Source organism: Astyanax mexicanus, chromosome 10 (genome assembly GCF_023375975.1).
Source record: "Astyanax mexicanus isolate ESR-SI-001 chromosome 10, AstMex3_surface, whole genome shotgun sequence".
NCBI lineage: Eukaryota > Metazoa > Chordata > Actinopteri > Characiformes > Acestrorhamphidae > Astyanax > Astyanax mexicanus.
The window spans coordinates 566226-583715 of NC_064417.1; the positions used below are offsets into that span (position 1 = coordinate 566226).

A 17490-nucleotide genomic window follows, 5' to 3' on the forward strand; every position below is an offset into this window, starting at 1 on the left:
TGCACATACAGCACATCTATTTGAGCACAGTCAGTGTTCTGGTTCTGGATTGCTGTTCTTCTTCTTTTTCTGTATCAGAACCACTATTACTAATAATAATTGTTGAACTTAGTTTACTGAATGCTTGCACTTACCCTGTCTTGGCGAAGTTAGTCCAGTAGGTCATGACCACAGCGCTGAGCATGATGTCGTTCTTGGAGAAGTTGCAGGGGAACAGGTCGGTGGGGCCAATCATGGGGATGCCGAAGACGTAGGGCACCTCGTCTCCATGGGCGGCATCGGACCAGGCGGGCTTCATCAGGCTCTGGCAGTGGTGGTAGAAGGCGTAGAAGTACGTGGGAGATCCATAGCGGGCATGCAGGTCTGCTGTTACCACCGATGGCTCCACCCACTGGTGATCAGTAAAGAGAGCTACCAGTGTCTTGCGCCGTGTCTCAGGGTTGTCCCTGTCAGCCCAATCCGTGTACATGAACTTAATGGTCTCCCGCAAGGTGTCCTTGCCCTCCGGGTAGCCGTACAGGCTGTCCACGAAGTCCGAGACGGAGAAGTCGAAGTCGTTGCCTGAGACGCCATCCTCAGAGTCCACCACGTTCTCCACGAAGCGCAGACCCTCTCCCTGGTTGACTCCTAGCATTATATCGTAGTTGAGAAACTCGCCCTGCTCCATCAAGATTTCAGGGTCGTCCGGGATCACGTCGCCGTCGATGACCGGACCGAACGCGACGTGGTAGCGTGCTGGCTGGATGTCCTGCTCCACCAGCTCACGGGCATTCTTCTTCCGTAGGCAGTGCACCATGTCCATGGTGTCCAGGACGTTACAGCCCACCTTCTCGGCTAACAGACGGGTGTACTTCACTGGCTGGTAGTTGACGGCCCAGCTGGAAAGCGCTGAACCGCTCTGTATGATGGCACGATGGAAGAGGCCTACAAGAGAAAGAAAGAGAGAAAGAGAGAGAGAAAGAGGGAAAAAATGGAAAATTACTTTAAATCTAAATCTTAGACAAGCTGCAAAACAGCTGCTAATACAGAAGTAAAGATGTAGAGTAAGTAAAGAACGACATGATTGTGAAGACATGATTTAATGACCAGTATTACGTTGCTGCGTGTATTAAGCAGACAATTTGCCTGCTTATTTATTTTCCATCTCAGCCTCAAGCTTGAATAATCCTTCAAGCCTATGCTGCATGCTTATATAAAAAGTGGAGAATGATTATGCATAATCATTTAATAAACCCAAAGCCAGATGGCCACCTATAGCACTGGCTGCATTTATATGAGAGGAAATATTTTCTAATCCGCTTGCGTTCCAATGCTTCTTCAGTGTTTCTTGCCAATGTCTCTATGTCCCTATATAAAATAGTGTAAATGTATTATCTATGCATATCTATGCACTAAATTTACGGTATGTGCATGCATGTAAATGTGCATAAGCTTTACATGAGTTTCGTATGAATATTTAGAAGAGATCATGCCGCTTTATAGTTTGAGAATAGCACTTGAAATCCTCTGATCACTGGCTAAGTAAGTGGCTGTGATCCGTATTTAACATCTTCCATCAGAGCAAGAACGCCCACTCCCTGCGGCCGAGCCTCCCTACAACAAAGAGGCTCAGCCTCGGCTCGGCGTAGGTACAGAACAGAGCGGCGGTCTGCACATGCCCGCAGCGAGGACCGATTCGGCTGTTCTGACAAAGGGTCAGGCCTCTCTCCCACTTTACTGAGCGCTCAGCCCTACTACCAACCCCTCCTGCTCAGTGATACGCTCTGCGGCAAATGGAACAAGAGCCAGCTCACGCAATACTACCGGGAGGCTATAAATACACAGGTGAACTGGCATATATGCCATAATACTACTGTACAGTGGCTGTGTGCCTCAGAAATGATAGAGAGAGATATACTCCTGTATCAGAAAGCCCAGCACAGCTCAGGCTCTGATATAGTGGGAAAAATAAGTATTTGACACTGCAGATTTTGCACATTTTTCCATATAAAAAGAATGGAGGGGTCTGTCCTTTTTATTGTAGGTTCCCTTTAACAGTGAGAAAATATCCAGAAAATCAAATTGTATAATTTTTAAATAATTTATTTGCATTTTATTGCAATTAATAAATATCTGATCACCTTAAACAAGCCAGATTTCTGGCTCTCTCCTGTTATTTTTTTTTCTTTAAGAAGGCCCTCTATTCTGCACTCATTACCTGTATTATTATTTATACCTGTATAAAACACACCTGGGGTGGCCAGGTGTGGAAACATCATTCTTTGAAGGTGCTTTTCTGCAAAGAGGTTGAGACAATTGCACCGTATTGAAGAGAGCATGGATAGGGTCATGTATCGCAAGATTTTGGCCATCAACTTCTATCCCTCAGAAAGAGCATAGAAGATGGGTCATTGCTGGGTCTTCCAACATGACAATGACCCAAAACATACAGCCAGAGCAGCTAAGGAGTGGCTCTGTAAGAAGCATTTCAAGATCTTGGAGTGGCCTAGAAAGCCTCCAGCCCTCCAAAACTCCAAAAATAGAAAATCTTTGAAGGAGTTGAAACTCAATCTGGAGAAGATCTGTATGGAGAAATGTCTGACCTCTGTAATTACAAACAAAGGTTTCTCTACCAACGATTTACATCTCTTTTTCTATTGTATCAAAAATACTTATTTACCAAACTAAATTTGAACAATGTGATTTTCTGGATTGATTTTAGATTATGTTTCTCACAGTTGAAGAGAACCTACCATAAAAATTATAGACCTCTTCAATCTTTGTAGGTTGGAAAACTGGCTAAACAAAATCAGTGCTGTATTAAATACGTATTATCCCCCGCTGTATATGGGGCTCTTTTGCTGCAGCAATGTACTGGGAATCTTTTTCCTTTTTTCAGCTTAGTCTCTTAAAGGCTTTCTGCCTCAGGCTCCTTAGGGCATTCTCCCACCTGATTGCACAATTGATCAGGAGCCCCTGCACGCTACTCGCTGCCCTAGTGCACCCTGGAAAAGTTTACAGACCACTTAAGTCTCCTCATTTCTCTTAAGATAACTTTCCACAGGGCAGACGGTAAAGAAAGACAAAGAAGAAGGTGTGGAGGATTCACAGTGCGCAATGTACGGTACACTGTTTTAAGTTTGGGTTTTGGGTTTTGATATAAGGGACGTTGCTTTTTCCGCGGCAAGTTGACACCGTACAATGTCAGCAGCTACAGCACCACACTGTAAACCCATACGTTGTTTAAACTCAAATGATTTAAGTCTGTTTTACATAAAATTGGATATTTCTAAACAATACTCAACTATTTTGAGTTCAAAATGATTCAAACTATTCAAACTGAGATCTTTGATTTGAACCAACTTATATAATAACTGAGTTTAGCTTATTTTCCATTGGCTTCTGTCACAATCTATTTGCATACTGGGTGTGTCCAACAGTTTCTGACAGACACTCACCATCAGTGTGTAGTGATTCCCCCTGGGATACCTTACAAATAAATCAACTTCCCCTTTAGTTGTAATACCTTGATGTTTTAATTTATGCTAACTCAAGTTAAACCGGCTGCCTTAAAAAAGTTAAGTAAACTCAATTTATCCGGTCTTACAGTATAACAAAAATAAAAAAGTTAAGTCAACTTCCACTTTAGTTGTAATAACCTGATGTTCTAAGTTATGCTAACTTAAGTTTTCATCACCCATACTTAACTGTTTCAAGGCAACCAGTTTCCTCAAATGTTTTAAGGAAAATAATCTTATCTGTGCTTACAGACTCCAACTATCACTCAGCTGAAGGACGTTGGGCTGGGGGGTTATGGGTAAGAGATGATGCTCATGTGAAACAGCAGAGCGAGGTTTGCGGGGAGCTTCGCTCTTTGGAGAAGCTCCACGACCGGGCAGGACAGCGGCCAGGCTCCCGGGGCGAGCTGAGCAGATGTTGAGGGTATCAGTGATGCTCCGTCTCTAAAGCGTTAGCAGGGAGGCTGCGGGATGAAAGATGGCCACCCTGGGGTCCGGGGAGATGCAGCTCTGTCCCGAACCCTCTTCTTTTTTCATCTTTTTATAACGTCCTAGCTTCCCTCTACTTCTGGAGCACTGCTGGGAGACCTCAGCAACCCCGGTGGCTACACTGCAGATGCCGAGCTTCGAGGAACCCCAGGCCTGCTGATTTGATGGCAGTATCTTCAATCAAATTGTACAAATTGCAAAGAAGAGCTTAGATCAGGCTTAACATATCCGAGCCTAACCCGACCAACCCCATATACTATCATTATGAGCCCGAGCCTGATTTAAACCCCACATTTTTTAGTAAGTATAGCGTAAAAACTGAGCTTTTAAAAACATTTTTGAGCTGTTTGTATGAGCAAAATCTGTTCAGAATGATGAATATTAATTAATATTGCAACACTGAAGAAGCATAGACATAGGAACAGATCTCTGAAAGACTAAAACACAAACAATGCGAACAATGATCCACAGCCCTAAACATCAGTACATTACTCTAGAAGAATGATGTCTGAATGACTTTCTTCTAATCTAATATCTAATTTAACATGGTTAAAGAATATAGAAAATAATTTCCAAACAAAGACATTTTTTATATTGAGCTTATACTGTAGTATTTGTGCAAAAACACAAAAAATACAGGAATAAGTCTGCACTGTACTGTATTATAAGGTAAGTGTGCACTGCGCACTTGTGCAACTTTAATTTTAAAGCACAGTTTTTTTGTTGCTTTGCTTTATTGTGATTATCACACCATATCTGTATATAAAATAAAATAGCATAAAAAAACAGATGCCTACATCACAGACTATTTTCTTGAGCCCGGGCTCAGGCAGAGAGTCTAAACTCTGCTTAATGCCATACTGAACTAAAACCCTGTATCACTGTATAGCTGCTCCCATGCAAGCAAAATGAGAATTTCCGTGGCCCCTTCTATCCTTCTTTCCTTCTATCCTTCTATACTTCCTCTGCTCAGACAGATGGCCAGAGGCGGCAGGAATCATGAGTATTTGACTTGCAATAACATTGGCTACGCGCCGCAGCCGGGGTAAGTGGGGGGGTGTAAACATGACTAAGTATTTACTATTGTTTGCTCTCTGATCTGGGCCACGAGAAGCAGTCTGTGCCAGCGAGTGTGGAAACATGCGAGGCTTTTACATCCCCTGCACTGATCCCTGAGCACCGGGGCTGCTGTAGCAGAGCTATAGCGAGGCTGGAAGAGCGCCACACTGCCTCAGTGACTCACTGATTGATTGGAGTAATTATTTCAGGTGAGGGTCACCTCGCCAGGGTACGGCAGATGTGAATTACTTGCTGATTGAGGAACTGGTCTTGAAAATAATGCAAATTATGCTATTAATTGTGCACACAGATCTGTTTCAGCGTAGCACTCTTATAATAACTGTTCTAATAAAACAATAATACAAATAATTTTCTCTTTTCTTTTTTTTTTTTGCAGGGGTAATTGCGTGCCAAATAGCCACTTAAAATCGGCTGAAATGCAACTGAGTGAAAAAACGCTCTGTCTGCAAACAGATTTTTACTACAGGTAATTGCATCTGTATGGTGATTGTTGGGTCTGGTTTGTTATCACCTGCCATCAAATTTTGTTTGCCTCGTACGAGCGGCTGAAAGAGGGGACTCTATCAAACTATGCTTGACACGGGCGCCGGGTGCCGGGTGCCTAAACCACGCACCGATCCATCAGTGAGCGGCTTTGCTGGCAGATTGAGGTCATGGTGAATTATGACAGGAGCTGGGAGGTAATCACTCATTTGGCCCGGCTAAAATGCGGCTGCTTTTGCGGGGCTTCGTCGACCTCGACCGCCTGCCCCCTCTCAAGACGCTAGTTAAATGGTTGCATAGCAGATGCTCCGATTGGTCGACAGCAGCAGATATAATTCACCGCAGGTATAAACCGGTGACCTTGTGGCACCGGGAGCAGAACCACACCACAGACCCTGAGCGGAGGGTGCACTGATAACAACAACACACACCCCCCGTAATTATGGCCTAACTCTGAAAGGGAGGGGTCATGGAAAATTCGGCATCATTCACCGACAGATTATATCGACATTAGAGCAATCAGCGAGTGATAAAACACTCTGGTGTTGGTTATGGTCGTGAGGGGTGATCAGCTTACAACAGATTAAACTGATTTGTTGCACATCTAACTTAAAAAAAGAGCATTCATAATATTCATGATAAATGCACCAGTTGAAATGTTCTCGATTTGACATGAAATGGAAATATTTTACTGACTTTTACTGAAAAGGTTCATTCTTAAACTAAAGTTCACAATTTAGAGATACTGTATATATACTGTATATCTACAGCTCTGGAAAAATAGAAATACGAGACAATTAAAAAAATATGTGTTTCTTTGATATTACCAAATTGAAAACCCTCATAAAAGCAGTCCAAAAGCATCCAAAAGCAGTGTGTAAGACTGGTGGAGGAGAACATGATGCCAAGGTGCATGAAAAAAAAACTGTGATAAAAACCACCAGGGTTATTCCACCAAATATTGATTCATGAACTCTTAAAACTTATAAATTATGAATATGAACTTGTTTTCTTTGCATTATTTGAGGTCGGAAAGCTCTGCGTCTTTTTTTGTTATTTCGGACATTTCTCATTTTTATATTGTCACAGAATACATTTTTTTTCAGTTCTTTAAGTTTCATGATAAATAGAGCAATAGAAGTACCAAAATAAACAAAAAAATTACACAGACTACTTTAATCTCTTATACTTGTTCACTTTCAATAGGAGTCAGAGATGTACAGCAATAGTGGACAGAATACACCAACATACAAAAACTCAAAAAGGCTCAGTCCTCTCCTTTTAATTCTTGGCTTAGGTTTATTTTATGATTTTTCTTTCAAGTCTCATTTTTTCTCTTTTCTTTTTCCTTTGTTTTTCTCTTTTACCCTTTGTTAGCGGTCCTCCTCTACAAAGGTGCGACAGAGAGATGTGGTTTGACTGGGGTTTATATAGGGCACTGCACTGTTGGTACTGTTGACACCTCACTACGTAATCACCGCCGGGGATTCTGGGAGTTGGAGTTTTGAAATCCAACTCTCCCTCTATTCATTTCTTCCTCTACATCTACCCATGCCCCCCTGCTGGCAGTCCGCGGTGCAGCACTACCCATCTCAGAGCATACGGTGAGTGTGATGTTCTTCATCACCATGATATTAACATATCAACATATGTTGCCCTCCCGTGGAGACATGTTATTCACACATGACTACACAAGCGCAGCTCCATGACTGTGAATTAAATAGGCGTCGTGGAAAAGAACGAAAAAATGAGTAAAAAAATGGGGGGAAAGCATCAGTTTGACAGTGAACTGGTGGAGCTGGAGCAGAGCTGTCACTCTCAGAGCTCCAGGAGCTCCCAGCTTCATAAGCTTTCCTCAGCTCTCCACCGGCTGCTTCACACGCTCTCGCGCTCACGCCTGAGAGTCTCAGTGCTGATTATGGCTTTTTAACCCGGCGGCGCTCCGGGCTTATTCTCTCGAGCCATCTTCTCAGCATGACCGTTAAATCCCTCAAGTCTCCCCGGCTGCCATGTAGCACAGGGATCCCACGGCGGGATCGTGTCTCGTTGTGCCCAGCGTGTCATTATCCTCTCTTTTTTTTCTCATCTTTGTGCCACTTCAACTCTAGTCTTCCCTCAGACCTTTTTTCATCTTTGGTTTTTGCACTAAACATTTATATTTAACATTTATATTTAAGGTTTTTAGCAGACGCCTTCAAAGCGACCCTAGAAGAATATTATTTATTACATTTTTACATTGTTTTGGTAACATTTTACTTGGATGGTCCATTTAATGGCCTCGTTGATGCTCAACTGACATTCAACTGCATGTATATTAACCATATGTTATGAATGTATATGACCTTAACCATATGTTGAATGTAAATTATTCAAAATTGAACATAACCCTAACCTTAACCCTTAATCAACCCTAAAATCTAACCCTACACCTAACCCTAACCTTAACCCTTAATCAACCCTAAAATCTAACCCTACACCTAACCCTAAATCAACCCTAAATTTTTACCCTACACCTAACCCTAACCTTAAACCTAACCCTAAAACTTTAAATCTAACTCTTAACCCAATGCTAAAATGTTAAGATTAGAGTTTGGGTTAGAGTTGGATGTTGGGTTAAATTCGTAAGAGAATAATTTACTTTTACCTTATAGTTCCATTGCATTTAATAGATATGCAGTTGAGCATCATCAAATGGACCATCCAAGTAAAGTGTTACCATTTTTTTTTAAGATTAGTTTAGGAACTCTTTGAAAAGATGAGTTGGTTATTTTAAGGGATGGAGGTTTGAGTCGAGTCGTACTGGAAGCTCTAAGAGCTCTTGGTACAGATCTGGAATTTGACCATCATTAATATCCAGTAGGAAGGAGCTGGTGTGTTTTTGGCTTTGTAGGCCACCGTCTTCTTGTTCTTGTTTGAATTTGTTGCGGTCTTCTGTATGACTAAAGTCCTCTGTATGGTTGCACGCCCAGAACCCTAACCCTTCCATCCAATTCAATGCACAGTGTCACTTCCTGTTGCCCTAGTGTCCATAGTGTCCGTGCGAGAGAGAGAGCGTCGCACGAGTGGACCATCTGACCAGAACTAATACTGAACCACTCCATCTCTGCTCGTTCCTCTGACTCAGATCCTGCTCGTCTCCATAGCTACAACATACAGACTTACAGAGCGGCATCTCACGCTAGGCGCAGTCTAGCAGCTAACCGGCGGGGTGTTGTGTTCATTTTTTCCCTTCTTCCTCAGATAGATAGATAGATAGACAGATAGATAGATGGATGGATAGGCAGCAGAGAGACTCCCATTATGCAGCAGATTGTCTCCCGGCTCCCCTCGCATAACCAACACAACTTAGATTAGTCCACACCACCAGTCCAAATCGATTCCTTTGCAATCACAAGGCCAAATAGCGTTGCACCGCCAGCTTCCCCAGCTCCCCCCCCGCTTCCCTCCACCCCCATGACAGTTATGGAATATCACACTTTAGTTGAGTCCTCTTCCAGATGCAGTCAGCCTGTGAATGAGCTCGGGGATTATGTAGCGTTGATGCTGTTCTGCTCGGTTAGCGCTCTGGATCATAAACAACGAAACATGACATCGGATGTCTCAACTGGGATTCACGTGTCTAAATGGACGGCGCACGATACGTCGCCACGCCATACCTGATACTACCTTATATCTCCTGCTTCTGCACTATTTACGGGTATCCACACACAGTTTCTGAAATGCCACATAAAATATTCTCATTTAGAGCATTTATTTGCAGAAAATGAGAAATGACTGAAATAACAAAAAAGATGCAGAGCTTTCAGACCTCAAATAATGCAAAGAAAACAAGTTCATATTCATAAAGTTTTAAGAGTTCAGAAATAATCAATATTTGGTGGATTAACCCTGATTTTTAATCACAGTTTTTTTCATGCATCTTGGCATCATGTTCTCCTCCACCAGTCTTACACACTGCTTTTGGATAACTTTATGCTGCTTTACTCCTGGTGCAAAAATTCAAGCAGTTCATCTTTTGTTTTTGTTTGATGGCTTGTGATCATCCATCTTCCTCTTGATTCAAAGAAACTCATCATTTTTAAGTGCTCTCTTATTTTTTTCAGAGCTGCATTTTATTTTTCAAAGCAATTCAAGAGTATATGTAGCACAAAATACTAAAATAAATCTGTAATACTGCAGGCATAAATATAAGTATGACCGAATTAAAACTAAATAAACTACATTTGTGTATTTTACAATTCCCAGACATCATTAGACCTTCTCTGAAGTCCTAGAAGTCCCAGAGGGTTCCTCACTGCTCCTCTGAACACATTCTTTAAAAACTGCTGAAGAAATCAGGCGTGAAAATGAAACCAGTTAAACCACACTTCAGCTGCTTTACATCTGAAAATTAAAAACTGTTGAAGCCTATAGGAATCATGTGTTCCTGCATGTAATCCTGCTATTAATCAGCCTTCTTCTTCTCAACTGTATCAGAATATATAATACAATTAATATAATACAATTAGTTTAGCATCCTAATTACATGTTCTGTATTATTAAACAACTCAGCAACAATATTCATACTATGTGAATAAAACCCTTAGAGAGAGAGAGAGAGAGAGAGAGAGAGAGACAGACAGAGAGTAAGATATATAGAAATAGGGAAAAGGAAATAGAGAGAGTGAAAAAGAGAGGACAAGTGAAATAAATAGAATGAGAGAAAGGGGGAGAGAGAATAAGATAGAGAGATAGATAGAAAGAGAAAGAGGAAAAGGGAGGCAGAGAGAGATTAACTCCCTATTAAACCCCAGTTCATTATTAAACGTGAGTATTATTATTATTATTATTATTATTATTATTATTATTATTATTATTATTATTGTCATTGTTTCTTTTTTGATGTTTCTGTTAATATTTTCATTGATATCTCACTATATGTTCAGTTTTTGACATTTGCGTGCTGAGAGAGATAGAGATAGACAGAATAACTATTCTAATTGTTATTATTGTTGTTGTTATTATAATTATTACTGTTGTTATAATTGTTATTGTTTCTTTTATTGATGTTTCTGTAAATATTTTTATTGATGTCTCACTACATGTTCAGTTTTTGACATTTGCGTGCTTTGACAACATTTGGCCACAGTCATGCTAATAAACTTAACTTGAATTGAACTGAAAATTGAGAGAGAGAGAGAGAGAGAGAGAGAGAGAGAGAGAGAGGTAGAGAGAGAGACGGGTAGAGAGAGAGAGCGCTGTCCAGATAAGGCCTTTTTCAGTAGAGAGACACAGGGAGGGTAAGAGTGACCCGATCGACAGGAACATGGCCGCCGGATCGATGCAGCTCTCGGACGGCCGGGTGCGATATCTTCCGCTAATCACCACACGACGCCCTGCAGTCGATAAAACCCACTCTAGAAGTGCCCATCAGCCCCTCCGACCACACCGCTGCTCCATCCCTCTCTTCTGGGGTGTCTCCATTTCATTCCTTCAAGCTCTACTTCTTCTTCTCCTCCTTCTTTTTCTGTTTTACTGAAGCAATTTCATTTGTAAAGGTCAGAAATTCCACAGGCAATCTTCTCAAAATATAGAGAAAATACATATCACTTAAGTATACTATATCCGGAAAATCCATTACTATTACAGGACTGTGCAATTCAAATATAATTTGTGAGTTCACCATTTATTACAGCTTTATTACAGCTTTATTACAGCTTTTCTTTTCTGAAGAGATTCTGTTCTGTAAAGTCCAGTCTCAGAGAAGATTTTCCATTCAAACATTTCATAAAGTTTTTGCATAACTGCATGATCATCAAAACAGAAACAGAATTAAATTTTTTCTTATTGTTTTAATGGATGTCGCTGGGCAGGATGAGCTATGACCCATGTAATGAGTGCTGAAATATTAGTACCACCCCAATGACTTAGTGCTACTGTATATCTGGGAGTGCAAACACACCAGACATTTTTTCTTTCAAAGTCAAACCAGCGCTGGATGTTAATCTACACAGACTTCTCTGTGTTAGGCGCTTCTGTTTATTTACTGTAAGCTTAGATTTCCAATATATTTTTTACAGCACGGTTAGCAGCAGCGCTAGCCATGATTAGAAGTGCTAAGCACTAGCCAGGGCGATATAAGCTAGCGGTTCATCCGACGCAGCTTGTTTTCACATGCTAAACATGCAGACTACAGTCCAATATACACACCTCTGAACAGCGAAAGAGCTAGTGCTATTGCTAGTTAACGGCTAATGCTAATACTGCTGATACTGCTCCAGCCTTGGTGCTGGAGAAGCTTCAGTGATTTTTTGGGAAAATTAATGTTGATTTTAGTGCAAAAAATATAGCACAATCTTTTAAATGTGTTTTAGTCTTTCTAGAAAAGCCTGTCACTGCAAAGATGCTGGATTAGCAAAAATGAAATAATTTAGCATTTTTATCATCTGAAAAATCATGCTTGGTTTGCAAGATATCATCACACATTCGAATTCTGTGAAATTTCACGTCTAAATCGAGGCTATTCTGGGCTGCTGTTATGTATTTTGTTTTTCCATGTTTTATAATTTGCCTCTCTGTGCCTCCCTGTCCTCCTCGCTGCCTCTTTCTTTCTCTCTTTCTTCCTCCATCTCTCTTCTCACTGCTTGTCCTCATGGTGCACCACATCCCTCCTTCACCCCTCCTCTCCTCTCTCTCTCTCTCTCTCCCTCATTCCCCCCGCCTCTCTTCTCTCGCTTCTCTTCTCTGTGTATTCCACCCTGCCCTTCCTCCCCTCACTGAATCACACTGTCTTTTTTTACTCCCATTTATGATGTCCTGTCTTTCTCGCCGCTTGATGTCCTCCTTTATTTCCTTCGCTCTCTCTTCCTCCTCTGCCCCTCCCTTCTTTCTGTTTCCTGTTCTGTCTGGGGGATGTCCCAGTGCCCTATCTGCATGGCTGGGCCTGAGCGAGGAACACAGAAGCCCCCCACTGTACACAAATCCCAGTGTTCTAACTCTTCTGTTTCTGTTCTCTGCACTGTGAAAATACAGGGGTTGGAGAATCAAACTGAAACACCTGTATTTAGAGCACAATAATTGACTGTGGTGACGGACAGTTCTGGTGGAAACAGGAGAGTTGAGGTGCACATTGAATTCTGCGTGATTTGATCAGTCGTGGTTTTATGTTTTTCGGATACAATCCGGGTTAGCACCCGAACATCCCTTTCAGACAGCTTCCTCTTACAGCGTCCACAGTTAATCCTGTTGGATGTAGTTGGTGCTTCTTGGTGGTATGCTGACATTACCCTGGAGACCGTGGCTCTTGATGCATCACAAAGACTTGCTGTCTTGGTCACAGATGCTCCAGCAAGACGTGCACCAACAATTTGTCCTCTTTTGAACTCTGGTATGTCTCCCATAATGTTGTGTGCATTGCAATATTTAGAGCAGAACTGTGTTCTTACCCTGCTAATTGAACCTTCACACTCTGCTCTTACTGGTGCAATGTGCCATTAATGAAGATTGATCACCAGGCTGCTCCAATTAAGCCATGAAACCTAAAATCCCACACTAAAATGATGACAGGTGTTTCAGTTCCATTGTCCAACCCCTGTAATAGTAATATTAGTAATAAAACAATAATAAAAAACAACCACGATAATAATAAACACAACAACACAGCAGCACAGAGATTGTCATGCACAATAACTCCGTATACCAACACAACAAGACACCAGTGAGCTTTGACTCTTGCCAAGTCATAGATGGAAAGAATAATGAGTTATTATTGGGTTATCGTTGTTTATCTCAATGTCTTGTCTGTGTAAGCCTCTCCGCTAATCTCATTAGATTCAACACCCGTTAAAGTGTTTTTCTGATTCCTCGCCTGCATATTGCAGCCAAATGGGTTCACTCCAGTGTGTCGAGTATAAACGATTCCCTCGGTTTGCATTACGTTAAGGAGAGAGAGAGCGCGAGAGAAAGAGAGAGCGAGTGAGAGAAAGAGAGTGTGCAAGGGAGAGAGAGAGAAAGAGGGGGAAGATATTTCGAGGGCAATAAAAAACAACCTACCACTGAGCTGAAGGCTGAAGCCAAGGGTACACACTAGACAGCCATGTCTATCGTCTATTTTTGGACAAGTCTGCCGAAGCCTGAAAATAGCCTCACCACGGCTCAGGCGCTCCGAGTGGAGGAGCGTGTAAATCGTAACGAGGACGCGCTCCGGAAAAGCATGAATCAAAATCGCAATCAGACGAGCACAAAAGAGGAGGCGGGGAGGTGGGGGGTTTACACTCGATATACAGTACAGTATAGACGCCGATACATTCCACCGTGAAACGTGCGAGGATGGCATGCTTCTATTCTCAGCTGAAGCTCTGACACTGACTGTCACGGCACAGCGTAGCCCATAGGAGCTTTTCTACACAAAGCGGTCCACATTTAGAAGCTGACCCACAGCCTGGAGGAGCCGTGATTCAGAACTTTAGAGTGTTTAAAATGGAACAGCAACTAAAACAGGTTAGAAATGTGGTGTGGGAACAGGTTTTGAAAGCAGCAATTTCTAAAATCCCACCTAGGCTGGAGATATATTGGTGGCCATGGCACAACGTAGAGCATGGGAGATTTCTAGACCAAGCTGAGCACATTAAGAAGATGCCCAATGCCTAAAGTAAGGATGGTTTAGAAATTTTGGGTGTTTCAATAGAAAATAGAGTTGAGAGAAACTGAGTTGGGGGACAGAGTGTGATAGCAGCAATTTCTGAAATCCTACCAAAGCTAGAGACATGGTTTTTGGTCATTTTTACAAAAGCATGAATTCCATTGTAAGGAGAATTGTAATAGCAAAACAAAAAAGGGGATGGGCACAACCTATACACAATTCACAGAGCTTTCTGCTAACATAGTGCTAGAATCCTGTAGCAATGCTAGCACAAATAAGCATTGCTTTAGATTTTCTGAGCTTTTGTCGTCATTTTGTTACCAAGTTTTATATTGTTTGACCACTGAAGTTCAGTCATAGTAAGATTTGGACATGTTCATCCTCATGTACTCATCTTTACCCTGAGGAGGGATTTAAAGGGATGTACAGTGAAGCACAATGAGGATGGGAAAAGGATGTCTAGGATAGGAAAAACACAGCGAGAGAAATAAAGAGAGAGAGAGACAGGGAGCGAGAGAGCAGGTAATAACCTCTGCCTGTTTTCAAAGACTTTATGACAGTGAAGAAATCAGGTCCAGATCTGAGCTGGAAGCAGATGAGCAGCTTGTTATGTGATCTATTGGTCAGCTGGTGAAAAAAGGCCCCATATAGTTTAAGAGGAATCAAATACTGGGGTTTTAGGAGCAGCGCTGCCTCTGAGCCTTTAAAGATTTCTGTCTCGTTAGGGTTTAGAGATGCAGCCCACATTGTACAACACACACACACACACACACACACACACACAGAGCCATAGATTAAATGGCAAGCATATCTGCAGGCAGGCCGACTCCTACTCTTGCACTGAGAAGATGCAGAGAGAAATACCTTTGGGCCATTGCTGTGATATTCTCTCTCTCTCTCTCACTCGTTTTTCTCTCTCTCTCTCTTTCTCTCTTTCTGTCTTCCACACATACTCTCCTCATTAGGCACCAAACGCAGTGCACGCAGCGCGCCGAGCACTCCCGCTCCTTCACAGCTCCGAATAGCTGTGTTACAACACATTATTCCAGGAAAGAAAAAGGAGCAAGCAGACAGCGGCAACAGCCGAGGCTCAAAATAACTCCTGGAACATCATGCAGAAATCTGTCATCCACCATCCCTCCATCTCTGGACCCCCTTTTTTCATTATTTCACTACTAACCTCCACATAAGAACCGACTGGAAGAAAAACGCTCTTTTACTTTTTATACAGTACAGGCCAAAAGTTTGGACACACCTTCTCTTTTTCAGTGCATTTTCTTTATTTTCATGATTATTTACATTGTAGATTCTCACTGAAGCATCAAAACTATGAATGAACACGTGTGGAGTTTTATGTACTTAACAAAAAATGAGCTGAACCTCCACAGTCACCGGACCTGAACCCAATCCAGATGGTTTGGGGTGAGCTGGAGCACAGAGTGAAGAAGGCAAAGGAGCAACAAGTGCTAATAAACACCTCTGGGAACTCCTTCCTTCCTTCAAGACTGCTGGAAAACTTTTCATTTCAGGTGGCCACCTCTTAAATGAAGCTCATTGAGAGAATGATGCCAAGAGTGTGCAAAGAGCAAGCAGTAATCAGAGCAAAGGGGGCTATTTTGAAGAAACTAGAATATAAAACATGTTTTTAGTTATTTCACCTTTTTTGTTAAGTATATAAAACTCCACATGTGTTCATTCATAGTTTTGATGCTTCAGTGAGAATCTACAATGTAAATAGTCATGAAAATAAAGAAAACACATTGAAAAACAGAAGGTGTGTCCAAACTTTTGGCCTGAACTGTATATTTTACGCTCATTTCAGCAGCCGAGTGCCTGATATCAGCAGTATTGACTCCACGCTGCTGTTTGGACAGGCATTAACGGGCAAATATTTGAGTGCGCCCTGCAAATAGCTTAAATAGCTTTTTCTTGCGAGGCCTCGTGACAATGGCCCATCGGTCACGGGGGGCGTGAGGGGCGGCTCAGACCGAGACCACTTAGCGGGCCCTGTCCGGCGCGATAGCGAGCCCTGCAGGAGAACAACACGCGCAGTGCTCTCGCTAATTCAAACAGACAAGCTCTGTAAACAGCGTCCCGGAATAAGAGCTGCTGCTGCTGCTGCTGCTGACTGCGTTCACTGAGACGCATTAAAGATTGAAAGTGAGGCGCGAAAGCAGAGACGATGACGAGAGCGTGGCGACGAGGACGCCGCCATCACTAATGCTAACACTCACATCTATTCCCCACTGCACAACCGTGGAATTAGTTTCTGTTTGGTGAGGCGGCCGAGATCTACGCTGAGAGAGTGTGATTGTGAGAGTGAGTGTGCAAATGTAAGATTGTGCAAGAGTGAGAGTGTGTGATTGTGCAAGTGTGTGATTGTGCAAGTGTGAGAGTGTGTGACAGTGTGTGTGCGATTGTGAAAGTGTGTGAGTGTGACACTGTGTGTGATTGTGTGTAGAGGGGTTTTGTTTTTTTGCTATTTATAAATTAAATTTAAAGTAAATTTTATCCTTTTTTTCTTTTGTTGAGATTATTTTTTGCTTATTTTTGTTTATATGTTTTGTTGACTGCAGGTTTTTATATTGTAAATCTTAGTATTTTATATTTTGCACATTTGAATTGTTTGTACTTTAAATTGTGTAGTTTAAAAGTTAGTAACATTGTGGGAACAGACTGTTGTTCCAAGCATTTCACTGCAGGTCATACTGTGTATTACTAAGTATATGACAAATTTGAAATTGAAATTGAGTGTGTGAGTGTGTGATTGTGTGTTGATGGGGATTATATAGGTGTGCGAGTGAGTGAGACAGGCTGTCGTGTGGTAAACGTGAGCGCTCTGTAGCTCGGCTGCAGTGTATCACACTTCCTGTTGGGGGGTCAGTCTCACTGTGGGGCTGAAAGAGTAAAAACGAGGCTCTTCAGCTCTGATTCAGTGGGTCAGAAACGTCATATCCATGTCCTGATCCATCCTCCTCTCCACCTCCCTCTCCTCCACCCCCACCTCCTCTCCACCTCCCCCTCCTCCACCCATCTCCACTTCCCTCCTCCGTCTTACATAATCACACCACATTCAACACGTTCAGATTTGTAGCTTCACTGTACGTCATAATTGCCGCCGTCAACATCTGATAAACACAGTGAGGAGTGTGAGGAGTAATCGCTTATTAAATTATATGTTCTCAGATCGAGCTGAGAGAGAGAAAGGGAGAGAGAGAGGGAGAGAGAGAGAGAGAGAGAGAGAGAGAGAGAGAGAGAGAGAGAGGAGAGAGAGAGAGAGAGAGAGAGAGAGAGAGAGAGAGATAGAGAGAGAGAGAGGGA

The 17490-nt window shown here is 42.2% G+C and overlaps 1 protein-coding gene and 1 long non-coding RNA gene across 3 annotated transcripts in view; both read right to left on the reverse strand.

The window, feature by feature from the left end:
• The window catches only part of LOC125804795 (uncharacterized), a 376893-nt gene that overhangs the window by 98415 nt on the left and 260988 nt on the right, over window positions 1-17490 (reverse strand). The gene's annotated exons all lie outside the window — the stretch shown is intronic.
• nlgn3a (neuroligin 3a) overlaps window positions 1-17490 on the reverse strand; it is a 211982-nt gene that overhangs the window by 12747 nt on the left and 181745 nt on the right. For both annotated transcript variants that reach the window (XM_007228428.4, XM_007228429.4), the window contains one exon: window positions 135-924. In XM_007228428.4, coding sequence (XP_007228490.3) covers window positions 135-924 — 790 coding nt within the window. The remainder of the gene's footprint in view (window positions 1-134; window positions 925-17490) is intronic.